The sequence below is a fragment of the Arvicola amphibius genome, chromosome 5 (assembly GCF_903992535.2).
Source record: "Arvicola amphibius chromosome 5, mArvAmp1.2, whole genome shotgun sequence".
NCBI lineage: Eukaryota > Metazoa > Chordata > Mammalia > Rodentia > Cricetidae > Arvicola > Arvicola amphibius.
The window spans coordinates 98,267,270-98,280,934 of record NC_052051.1 but is presented as its reverse complement, the minus strand read 5'-3'; the positions used below and the strand labels follow the sequence as shown (position 1 = coordinate 98,280,934).

Genomic DNA, 13,665 nt, shown 5'->3' with positions numbered 1-13,665 from the left:
CAGTATATCTCATCTCAGAACAATCACATCCCGAGTGAAAAATGTCCATGTATGGATAGTGGCTATGATATCGCACAGCTTACATTTAGACCCTTCATATTTTTCCCTCTCTGTTTCTGTCTCTCTTCGTCTCTGTCTCTCTTCCCCTTTACCTTTCCTTTTCCTCCCTCTCCCTTTCTCCCTATCTTTCCTCTCTTCCTCTACCCCTACATGGGCAAAACTTTACTGTGTGTTGGAAAACATCTTATATGTTCTAATTTCCTCATCACCAGCATCATAAGAGAACTGAAGGTTGATTCAAAGTTAAGAGGCCTCGTTCAGTCATTGGTTAAGTTTTCTAAAAGCGGTGTGATGTCTACTTTCTGTCTGAGCACTGTCACATGAGGGAGAGTTGAGTTATTCTTCTGCACGAGGCATCTGCTATACTGGCAGACAACTTTACTTTTCAGGCAGTCCTTGAGATCTGTCTCCCTGTAACTTTTAAAAGCCACTGCTGTCTGTGTTTTGAAGTGAGGCAATGGCAAAAATGAATGCTGAGGCTGAGTTTATCATCCACAGCATGGTGATGCCATACCGCCAACAAAAGAGCTACTCTTCTGAACATGATCATGTAAAGTTCATGTCACCCCTCCCCAAAGGCTCCATATAGTTTGTACATAATGGCTAAACGTAAAACCGGTTTTCTTAATAATCCTCCTAACTTGTCTAGAATCAAAATTACTTTGATTTTAGTTCAACGGTTGATGAGTATTCTAAAAACAAGTTGGGTGTCAAGATCAGGCATGCAGAGCTCTCAGCCATACGCTTAGCAGGAGATGTGTAATCCCAGAGAACAGAAGTGGCTGTGTTGTGCATGTTCTCATTTGGGTGTTGGAAAAATGCTCTGCTTTGAAGAAAACGAAGGTTGTGGAAAACCAAACTTCAGATTGGGATGAGTTAATCTGATCACTGAAGAAATGTGAAATAACTACATTAAATAAACGTTTTTTCCCGATTTATACTTCTTTTCAAAATTGAACATTAAGAAAATCAAAGAAGGAAGGAATGTAAAAATTTCAGTTTAACGCTTAGTTCTGCTGTGTCCTCTTTAGAATGTACATCAGGGATTCAACAAACAAAGCCAATCTTCTGATCTATGCAAGGAAGCAGAGAGAGTTTTCTAGTGTTAGAAAAAGAAGGGACTTACCATCAGGAGGACCAGAGGCCCCAGGGCTCTGGGGAATAGCCAGGTCATTGTCGCTGGTGTCCCCGGTGAACAAATCCAAACCTTTTGCTGCCGCTCCTCACCGAGTGTCTGTCTCCAAGGTCTGAAACTCCCTTCTGGCAGTGGTGGCTCTCTTGTCTGCCCTAGGACTCTCCTGGTGGCCTGTTAGTCTGTTCCTCCCCACCCCAAGCCAAGGATTGGTCTCAGCTGAAACGCTTGCATCATTGCCTCCCAGGTAAAAGCTGAGACACACCTCAGTTCCTACAGCAATGGAATCCTTTGTTGGAAGCGAAATGAGATGTTCACAGGCTAAAGACAAGAGTCGACTAGGAAGGAACCAGATGAATAACACATTAATCACGGCATGAAAGCACAAGAGCTGGCCCTGCCACACTTAAAAAAGATCTAATTGGCTTCTGATGGTCATAGCCGAAAACTAGAAAGCAGAAGAGGAAGCAGAAAACCCCCAAACCTGCTTGTGGAAAAGTACTTGTTTTAAGGCTGTGTGTGGGTAAGGGGTGCATCTTAATTAATAATATATGTTACTGAAAGGTCTACAAGTAACAAAGAAAGGAGCCATATCTAGCCACAATGAATACAGAATTTGAATAAAATCAATTAGCAATAACTAGATTTGTCCTGGGTGCGCTGGGGTTTGTCCTGGGTGCGCTGGGGTTTGAGGTATATGAGTAATGTATTGCAGAATCTGATTGCGTTGATGCTGAAGTGACATCCTTTGTTCACTCATAACTTAGGGAAAGTAGATTGACTATAAGATAGGTTATCACAGTGCTCATTTAATTACTCTTTTAATTTCCCGCGGCAGTCACCATGCACACTGTCACACGGTCAGAAGCACCTGAACACCTGGACTGTACCCCATGCTAGGGGAGGGAGCTGGAATAGGCTCTTCGCTGGTTTCACAATATCTGAAGAAGGATTTGAGGAAGAACAGTTTTATCTTTGAAATATTTATACATCATTTTAGAAGCATTTTGTTCTAGGTAGTTCATTTAATCCTAAAGCATTTGGCATAAAAGATTATGTAGGCCAGGAGTTAAAACAAAATCTGGGAGGAAACATTTGGTCTCTGTTTCTTTTTAAATTGTAGTGAAATATTCAGGAATGTTACTATGAAATTTTTAAAAATTGCACTTATAGTGTGTGTGTGTGTGTGTGCATAAGACAAGTTACAGGAGTCACTTCTCTCCTTGTTCCATGTCTCTGGTGGCAGAACTCAGGTCATCGGCCTTGGCCATAATGTCTCCATGTCTGAGCCATCTTTCCAGCCTTCCTGTTCAGGTACTTCAGGGTACAGCTCAGTGTTATTAAACACATTCATAGAGTTGTGTAACTGTGATCATTATTACTACCTATCTCCAAAAAAACTGTTGTTTTTGACATAAAAAATTTTGTGAATAGAAGGTTAATGGATATAGGCATTTCCACTTGTTTTATTGTGAATGACCGCCTTGGTGCAGCATGGGATAGCTGAGTAGGGCTGTGCAATTATACAGGAGACCGCATGACTGCTGATACAAATATATTATTAACTGTATGTCTCGTTCATTTGCTGATTCTGGGTGACACTATAAATGTGTGAGTGTTCGTGAGTATATGTGTGTGTGTGTGTATCTGTGTGTATGTGAAGTAGGGCAGAAGATGACCTTGGGTGTCATTCCTTAGGAGCCATCTGCCTTTGACTTACTTATTTACTTTATTTATTTGTTTTGAATAGGCTCTCATTATGTATCTCTCGCCTGGACTGGCACTTACTATGTAGACCAGGCTGGTCTTGAACTCATAGAGATTTACCTGCTTTTGACTCTGGAGTGTTGGAATCAAAGGTATGTGCCACCATACCTGGCCTTTTTTTTTTTTTACATTTTTTTTTGAGACAAGTTCTCTCCTTGGCTTGGAACTTATTGAGAAGGCTGGACTGGATGGGCCAAGGGATCTGTCTGTGTCTGCTTTCCTAACTCCAAGACTGCAAGCATGCTACCATGTTTGGATTTTGGATTCTGGGGATTGGACTCAGGCTCTTGTGCTCAAGAAGCAACCTCTTTACCAACTGAGCCAATTCTCTATCCCCATCATCTACTTAAACTGTATCTGTGACAAATCTGTTGGCCATTTGAGTCTGTAACAGAATAATTAGTGGTCTTTTTAAAGTTGACTTCTATTCAAGAGGTCAAGCTTGACATTCCTCGTAGAGTTTCCTCCATGTGATTCCAGCAAACACATTTTATGCACTTTTGGACCAGCGTTAGAAAGTGAGTGACTACTCAGCTCTTGTCAACACTGAAGGATAGAGGCACAGGACAAGGTCTGGACATGGAGGTGGTTGTTCTGTGCCTCCATCCTTGGGAGACTTGGGAGCAAATGTGAGTGGCTAGAAGCTGAGCAGAGATTTATCACATTTGCCAATGTCTTGTGCAGTGCTGATATAGGTGATCAAATGTTAGGGGCTCTCTGAATTTAGTGTTTGAATTTAGTTAAGGTTGTAGATAACCTTGGGGTTTCTGGCTCTACATTGTTCACACAAGGAAAAATGCAGAAGAAGGACAAAACAGTAGTAAGGATCATCGCAAACCCCAAGCTTAGCTAGAAGAGTCTGAGTGTATTTTACTGATTTTGATCATATGCTGACTTATTTGTGGTTTTGTTTTTGTGGTAAGAACCTTTGACACCCTTTGTTTGGTTTTTGTTTAAAACAGGATCTTACTAAGTAGTAGCTCAGATTGGCCTTGAACTCAAGGTCTCCCTGCCTCAGCCTCCTGTGTGCTGAGACTCTAGATGGCCACCACCATATCCAGCTTGAGATTGTATTAATTTTCAATTAAAAAGGCAAGTTTCTTAAAAAGTAATGCAAAGAAAGCAAGGCTTTATGAGTAATATTCCAAACTTATTGGTAGGGAAGGAAAGACAAATCAAGTGTGGCAGTTTCTCTCATAATTTTAGTATCTTGCAATTCTTTAGATTATTCTTGAGCTAATGGCAAAGGGATCCACAGGCAGATGGGCTCTTTGGTTTTTTTTTGTCTCTGTGCCTTTAACAGTTCTTTTATATTTTATTTTACTATTTGGGTTACATTAGGCAAATGTCATGCATGTGTATAGTATACTTGGGGCTTCTTCCCCCAAGCCCTGTCGTCTTTCAGTTTTCTCTATAACTCCCTCAGACAGTAATGTAATGCCATCTGTGCTTATAGGATTTTATGCATTGCTATTAAATATAGGATCCACAAATTAGAGAAAACGTGTCATCTTTGTCTTTCTGAGATTGATGTAGTTGCCTCAATATGATTATCTCTAGATGAATCGATATTTTGGCAAATGACATACCTTCATCCTTCTTCATGATCGAACATTCCATTGTGTATATAGACCGTATTTCCCTTATCTATTCTTCTGTTGATGGGCACAGGTTAGTTCCATGACTAAGTTACTATGAAATGCTTCAGTAAACATGGAAGAAATGCAAGAATTGCTGTGATATCTTGACTTGGAATCTTTCAGGTTAATATCCAGAGTGGTATAGCTTGGTTATATGAAGATCTATATTTAGTCTTCTGAGGCTCTTTCACTGACTTTCATAGTGGCTATGATGGAGAAGGGTCATCTGTCTATGTGTTACTTTCATTGGTTAATAAAGAAACTGCCTTGGCCCTTTAATAGGACAGAAAATTAGGTAGGCAGAGTAGACAGAATAGAATTGTGGGAGAAAGAAAGCAGAGTCAGGCAGATACCTCAGACAGTTGCTATGACTCTCCTCTCCGAGACAGACACAAGTTAGGATCCTTCCTGGTAAGCCACCACCTTGTGGTGCTACACAGATTACTAAATATGGGTTAAAGCAAGATATGAGAATTAGCCAATAAGAGGCTGAAACTAATGGGCCAGGCAATGTTTAAATGAATACAGTTTCTGTGTAATTATTTCGGGTAAAGCTAGCTGGGTGGCAGGAAGCAGCCCGCCGCTCCCATCACAACAGTGCCTGTAAGAAGCCATACATCCTATTCATTGAAAGATGGGTCCCTTAGCATGTTAAGGAAGCAGCCTGGTGTAGCCCTGTTTATGTGGCTGTAAAAGTGATCTGAACGGTGATTTTAGGTAGTGTCTTTTAAACTTACTAGGACTTTCTCTTTCTATTTAATTTGTGTTTGGAGTTGAAGACGTTATGAACTGCCATGTGGTGCTGGGAATTTGAACTCCAGTCCTCTGGAAGAAGAGACACTGCTCTTAACCATTCACTGTTTTCCAGTGCTTTCTCTTTGAGCAATGGTGTTATTATTCTTGGGATAATTGCTTGGAACCCCAGCCTAGCTTGAACTGGCTCTGGATCAAGAGACTGAAATCAAAATGAGAATCATAACAATAAAAATTAAAGGGGAACTTCATTGTATGTGTTGGCTGTGCCCCAACTAATGTATCATGTGAAGACAGGAGAGGTTGAAAGTGGATCCAACACAAGCTGAAGAATTCATCTTCTCTTTGCTGGAAAGTGAGCCTCAGAAGCCACGCGATAAAAGTGAGTATTTATTCAAATGGGCTGAGTCTCCAGAAGTTTCCATGCTGTTTTTGAAGCTTGTTATCTATAGTAGCTCCCTTATCCATCAAGTACAGACACTAATTAGGCTTCAGCTTCCCTGGCAAGCCTTTGCTGAGGTTCACTGCTTCCACTGGAAACACGTATGCAGCTCTATGTCACATTAACTACTTTTTTGATGTTTAATTGTGCTTGAGTGTTCACAAACTCATGAACTGAGATTAGTGCTGCCTTTCAAAAATGTACCTGTATTTTGATATGACTTGCAAAAGCATGGGTCTGTCTTCTTTTGTTATTCAAGGTAGTGGGAACTGTATACCTCTTCCATTCTGATCATCCAGGGGAGACATCCAGACATGCCAGGAAGTCTGACTGTGCTGCAGAGAACAGCGTGTATTTAATTAGTGGAAACCCAGCTGTTGTCCCAACAATGCTTCACATTCTTCTATGGTTCTTAGGAATATTTTGATAGAAAGCATTACATAATCTCCTTCTCCTTCTCCTCTCCCTCCCCCTCTTCCTCCTCCTCCTCCTTCTTTTCTTTTTTCATGTATGTGCTTGTGGTATCAAGGATTAACCCGAGGACTTTGTGCATGCCAATTGAGCATTCTGCTGTTGAGCTACATCCCAACTTGTATGCTGACTCTAGCCCAGACTTCAGACTTCAGACTCAGACTTCATTTAAAAAAATGAATGTATTCTGGGAACCAGGTCAGCTTCTCTTGCTCTGTTAGTCTGATTTAGTAATTGCTTACTTGTGGGAATGTTTTGTGAGATAATAAAATGTGTGAGTGAGAGGTTTTCCAAATGAACCAAATGCTGCTTTAGAATAAACTTTTTCTTGGTTCCTGTGATTTGTTGGAGGTAAAAGTGACAGACGAGTCATTTTACAAAAATGTACATTGAAGTCACAAGTTCCTTTCTTCTCCCAGGTACCTTAGCCAAGTTCCTAACATCTGTCTTATGGCAGAGGCAAGAACTAACAATTTTGTTCTTGTTCAGGTTGCCACTCATTAACATCCTACATGTTATTTTTAAAAAGATGCTGTTTCCCATGCTGGGTGGTGATGGTGCACGCCTTTAATTCCAGAAGAATTGGAAGGCAGAGGCAGGTGAATCCCTGAGTTCAAGGTCAGTCTGGTCTAGGACAGCTAGGGCTATACAGAAAAACCCTATTTTGAAAAACTAACAAAACAAAACAAAAACCTGAACAGCACAGCAGTAGTGCAGACACTATGATAAGCAATTAATAAATGGGACCTCATGAAACTAAAAAGCTTCTATAAGGCCAAGGACACCATCAATAGGACACGATTGAATGCAGTCTACAGAATGAGAAAATATTTTCACCAAACATCTGATAGAGGACTAATATCCAAAATGTATAAAGAATTCAAGAAACTAGATATCAAAAACCCAAATAATCCAATTAAAATGGGGTACAGATCTAAACAAAGAACTCTCAATACAAGAATCTCAAATGACTGTCAAAACACCTAATGAAATGTTCAGAGTCCTTAGCTATCAGTGAAATGTAAAGTTATATTACTTTGCAATTCCATCTTATACCTGTCAGAATGGCTAAGATCAATAATACAAGTGACAGCTCCTGCTGGAGAGGATTTGAAGCAAGAGGAACACTCCTCCACTGCTGGTGGGACTACAAACTGTACAGCTGCTATGGAAATCAATATGGTTTCCTCAGGAAACTGGGAATCTATCTACCACAAGATCTAGTTTTATCACTCTTGGGCATATACCCAAAGGATGCTCCATCTACCACAAGGACACTTGCTCAACCATGTTCATTGTGGCTTTATTGATAATAGCCAGAAACTGAAAACAACCTAGCTGTCCCTCAACTGAAGAATGGATAAAGAAAATGTGGTACATTTACACAATGGAGTATTAGTTAACTGTTAAAATCATTGACATCATGACATTTGCAGGCAAATGATGGAACTAGAAAAAAAATCATCCTTAGCGAGTTAATCCAGACCCAGAGAGACAAATATGGCATGTTCTCACTCAAAAGTGGATATTAACTGTTTAGTAAATGATAATCAAGCTACAACCTACAGATCCAGAGAGGTAAAGAGGAAGGCTCTAGGGGGTACACACGGATCTCTCTGGAAAGGGGAAATAAAATAGAATTTGTGGTTGGATTGTGGGTGGATGGAGATGGGAATGGGATAGATCAGATTGGGGAGGAATGAGATGGAGAGAGGAAGATTCAGAGAGGGATGGCTGGAGTTGGGGAGTTTTTGGGGTGGTGTAGAAACAGTGCAGTGGAAATTTCCTGGAATCTATGTAGGTGACCCTGGTGAGGACTCCTAGTAATAGAGGATACAGAGTCTGAATTGGCCTTTTTTGTAGCCAGGCAAGGCTTCCAGTGGTGGGCTGGGTTGCATTCCCTTGAGTTGTTGACCACAGGGGTTCCATGGAGATCCCTAAACCACTCAGGCTGATGCTAGGACAGAGGGTTATTCTCTGAAAACTGATAGTGGGTCCCCATTGCTGAAGATAATATTCACACAGCTTATTGAACTTAGAGAGGTCGGGGTGGTGCCCGCCTGCAGCTTTCACCCCTACATTCCAGTCTCTTTTGTGTTGGAAGGTGATCTGCAGGCTACTGAAAAAGAAACCTGAATACCAACTCAGCCACAAAATGGTTGACCTACAATCTGTTCTCCTCACAGGATGTGCTGGGGCAATGGTGGCACAGAACTTGTCTAAATGGTCCACCTATGTCTGACTTATCTTGAGGCCCATGCTCTGAATGGGAGCACCAATTCCTGACACTGCTTGGATGACCAGGAACCAGACACTGGATAGCCCAGAGATCTAAGATTGGTGCCTTGGCCTTCAGTTGTTATGGGAGAGGCTTCCTATGGCAGCATATGGAAGTCTGACATATTTACAGAGAGTCTAAATTGGAGGTCTCCATTGGGTCCCTCCCCTTTGAGCTTTAGAGAACCCCATGGAAGAGGAAGATGAAGTACTGTAGGAGTCAGAAGAGTATGGAGGACACTAGGAGAACATGGCCCACTGAATCAACTAAGCAGAGCTCATATGGGCTCACAGAGCCTGAAGCAGCAAGCACGGGTGCTGCGTGGGTCTGCACCAGGTATATGTTATGACTGTTAGCTTGGTGTTTTTGTGGGACTCCTAGCAGTGGGAGCAGGTGTATCTCTGATACTTTTTCCTGCTGTTGAGACTCTTTTCCTATTGGGCTGCCTTGCCTATGAGGGTTTTTGCCTTGTCTTATTGTATCTTGTTTTGTATTGTCTTTTTGTTGTCTTTTGGAGGTGTGCTCTCCTATGAAGGCAAACCTAGGGAGAGTGGATCTTGTGGGAGGTGCTTAGGGGAGTAGAGGGAGGGAAAACTGTGATTGGGATGTATTGCAAGAGGGAACAGTCTATTTTTAATTAAAAAAGATACTGTCTCCCTGTGTCTTTAGGACAGAATCTAATCTGCTTGATGAAACTTTAAATACCACAGGATCTCAACTTCTAATTTCTGTTGGTTGAACTATACCAGTATCATTACTAACAATTCTTAGGGAGATTTTTTAAAAAATAATTTTTGTGAGTTAAATCACAACCCATTTCTTCTTCCAAGGGAAGAAATACCAAGTGGAATATTCTACTGGCTCCTCAACCCCATACTGGAAGATGTAGTGACCACTGGTCACTGCCTGGGCTCTCTGTCACATCACAGATGCTAATGTGTGGAAGGTGTTGTCTGTAAATATCATGCCACATTGAGAAGAAGCCATGTAAAGGTCTCAGCTCTCAGTGTAGTGTAGAACCGCCAGCTCTGACATGACAAAGGCAACACGTCATATTTAATTCTTCAAGGCCTGTGCATTTTTTATTCAAGACTCATGCACTCCTGTCTTTTTATCCAGTGAGGTCTTGGATATATATGTGTGTGTGATTAGTAAGTCCCCAGTGAATTTACAAAACCTGTAAGACTTGTACAACTAACTGGGCTCTGTGATTTTTCTATTGTCTTCTAACCAGAAGTTATGAGACACTTCCTGAAGTGATTAACTGGTGGGAACAGAAATTTCGAAAGGTTTTTTTTGTCACTTCTACCTTTCAGTAGACAGAATAACATTAGCTCATGAGAGCCTACTTTGCATTCTCCTGTGGAGGGAAAATGACCTATAGTTTGGGATACGTTTGGTTGGCCTTTCTTTGCACCATCATCATTGTTCTAGCCATTGGTATTAAGGGAAGAACCCATTGTCTATTTAATCTGTTCATGAATCTGCCTTAGAGAGATGTGTCGGTTAGTCTGCAGAGATTTTCTATATTGTTTCCCATTGCTTTGATTCCGATTCTGATTACAATCTACTTTCTTGGTTTAAATCTCTCTAGGATCCCAAGGGTTATTTAGTCTGAACATTAGATGTGCCTCACAAAGAGGGGTTTATAATCTTTGATCCAAGACTGGTACAGATGCAGCAATATATGGTTCCCTTTCTGGAAACCTAATCTAAGAGGGTGACAGTAGAGAAGACTCCACCTTTCTCCTTCCTCACCGTGACAGCTGTTCCATGAGTCACATTAGGCTGAGTTTCTGATGCTTTAGTCAAAGGACAAATTCGATGATTGTTTGTTCTCATCCCTCATCTTGTGCAATATAGTGGCTTAGCATTAATCTTCCATTCTCTGTTGCAGAATCAGGCTGACACATTCTCAAGACACCCTTTTATTGCTTTAGAAATAGAAGAGGCACAGTGCAGGCTGATCAGGCATCACTTGGAGGAAGTGTTGAGCTCAGGCTATTTAACCTCTAGGTAAGAGTATCCCTGCTCTAAATGCCCTCAGCATGCAATCAGTCTGCAATGTTTTCTTATGTTTGAGGAGGAACTACATTTTTATAATTAGTGTTTTCTCAGGATTGAGGAGCCCTTCAGTGTTTTCACACTTACCTTTGCATATTTGCATATGGTACCTTTCTTAGAAAAATTTAATTCCAAAGAAATGTTTAAGATGAGTTAGGATAAATGTTAAAAAAGTACCTTTCCTATAGTAATGAGAATTCAGATAATGACATGAGAAAAATAATCTATTTAGAACCTTAGCTAAAAATAATCAAATATTTGGAAGTAATTTCTCAAGGATGCACAGAAATCACTAAAGAAGGGGATAAAATACAAGAAAATAATAGTCAGATAATATATTCCTCTATGAAACAAATTCCTGCTGTAAAGTAACAATTATTTTTAAAAATCTATCTGCCTTTTTCAGGAGTGACTGGTAATCTAAGCAGAGTGTGAAGCTGGGGCACTAGAAGACCACACAGAAGAAAAAAAGCTTCTAAGCAATCTTAAAGGAAACACTGAGGATAGCATTCTACTGAGGGTAGAGTGTGTGATTACTGTGTGCAAAGCCCTGGGTTCAACCCCCAGCACACTTTGCCCAGTGAAATCCAATATTAACAAAAACATGATTGTTGAGAAGGCTGAAGGGTCTTGTTTATCAGGTATCAATGTTTACCCCAGTGCTTCTATTGTCCCTGAATCAACCATCAGTACTATTGCTTCTGGGGGCCTGGAAAGGGGCATCAGTAGTAGAGAGGCACTGAGTTTGATTCCCAGCACCTACATTGGACAGCTCACAATTACCTGTTACTTTAGCTCTATGAGGATGCTCTGCCTCCACCAGCATCTGTGCTCATGGGCACCTGCCTCTCCTACATGCACATGACTAAAATAAAAAATAAGTAGGGTAAATTTTCACATAAAATATTCTTACTACTATATATTCAATAGGGGGAAAGGGTCATTTAACTAAGAAGGAAATGGAAAAGAACTCACTGGAATCTCTTTTAGCTATTTTACTTTTATGTTACTGCTTTAATTTGTATATTAATACATCATGTCTTAGGGTTTCCATACTGTGAAAAGACACCATGACCATAAACTATAACCATGACCATAACTCCTATAAAGGAAAAATGCTTAGTTGGGATGGCTCACATTTTCAGAGGTTGAGTTCATTATCAATATGGTGGGGAACATGGAGGCTGGGATTATGGTGACCTGTAGGCAGACATGGTGCTGGAGAAAGAGCTGAGAATCCTATATCTTGATCTACAAACAACAGGAAGTGGTCTGAGACAATAGGTGTGGCTTGAGCATATATGAGACCTCAAAGCCTACCCCTACAGTGACACACTTCCTCCAACAAGGCCATACCTACTCCAACAAAGCCACACCTCTCAATACTGCCACTTCCTATGATTTTATGGGGATCAATTGCATACAAACTACAACATTTACCTATGCCAAATGTAATATATGCATCTGGAAAATAAGATATTTTGATTAAAATGCATTTCTATTTTTCAAAGCATTTGATATTTAAAACCATTTAGAAAAAATGAACTTGGCCATAACATGAAAAGTTACATATAATTTTTATTTTAAGACTTTGTCTACATTAAAAATACCATACAAACACTGAACTGTTAGATTTATTTGAACCATGTGTTTTCCCTTAATATAAAATGCTGTTCCAAGAAAGGAATCAGCTATACACATTGTGCTGAAGGTATTGGCAGTGTGACCAACTATATTTTCTTCTATTTTGACTGAGAGAGAGGGACATTTAAAGAGAGAAACAGGAGCAGGACTGAGGAAGAACATTCTTTTCACTTGTGGTTTGAAATGAAAAAAACACTGAACAACTTTTTTTTTTTTAAATTTTGGAAATCACATTCTTATTGTGGAGGATAAGAGTGTTGCAGCTCTGACAATGGGGATTTATAGAAGACATTACTAATTTTGTGTGGGAGGTCCTTCTGTATACATATTGCTTTTATTGGTTAATAAATAAAGAAACTGCTTTGGACCTATAGCAGGGCAGAACAGAGGTAGGCAGGAAAAAGTAAACTGAATGCTGGGAGAAAGAAGGTAGAGTCAGTGAGAAGCCATGTAACCACACTGGAGACAGAGGCTGAAACTTTACTTGGTAAGTCACAGCCTCGTGGCAATATGCAGATTAATGTAGATGGGTTAATTTAAGATATGAGTTAGCCAGAAATGCACTTAAGCTATGGGCCAAACAATATTGCAAATAATATGGTTTCTGTGTGATTATTTCAGGGCTGAGCAGCTAGGAACTAACTAGCAGCTTCCTACAGCACTAATTGTTATGAGATTCATTAGCAAATTTCTAGGGACATGAAAGATTTCAGAAAAGGATTCCATGACTGAGATGTTTGCTCCATGATAGAGTACATGCCTTAGCATGCCCAGATCAATTCTCAGTGCATCAAAATGAAGAAAGAGGAGGAGGAAGAGGATCCCAGACTGTTGATGGAGGACACAGCCCAGCATAAATGGGTAGATACCAAAAGGTGAGCGTGGTTGCCAGTTGTCCTCATTATAAATTCTACTGAAATTTGTGTGCCACTACCTGCATGGGTTGGGTCTAATATAGGAGCCTAAGAGAAGTTCCAGGTGGTGGCTTGAGTCCTGTCACTATGCCTTAAATCAAAACAGTCTTGAATAAAGTATGTAACATGAAAGAGCATGGAGTTCAAGAGAGGTCTCTTCCAAAGGACTAGAGCACAGGCTCTTAGAGGAGCAGGTCCATACCTGTCATTTTCCACTTCTCTCCTGGTTCAGTGTTTGGTTCTCACTATGCACCTATTGAGTATGTGAGTACATGGACACATCATTGGGTGAGAGTGGAGTCGAAGGGAATTGAATGTGGTTCTTATCTAGGCTCCAAATGAGCCAGAGACAGAGCAAAGGATCTCCCACTGGCTACCCTTAATTCTCTTCAGGTTACAGTCTAAAGACCCTGAACCCCTATACAGTTTGACTTCAGCCAGGCTTGGAAGCTGAGATTCAGTGAACACATACTTAATGGTGATGCTCAGTACTTTTTAAA

The 13,665-nt window shown here is 40.5% G+C and overlaps 1 protein-coding gene across 1 annotated transcript in view; it reads right to left on the bottom strand.

Moving 5' to 3' along the window:
• Dsg3 (desmoglein 3) overlaps positions 1-1,234 on the bottom strand; it is a 29,985-nt gene extending 28,751 nt beyond the window's left edge. Inside the window, exon 1 of the mRNA XM_038331664.1 lies at positions 1,187-1,234. Within this exon, the coding sequence (XP_038187592.1) occupies positions 1,187-1,234 (48 nt within the window). The remainder of the gene's footprint in view (positions 1-1,186) is intronic.
• Between the last annotated feature and the right edge of the window lie 12,431 nt (positions 1,235-13,665).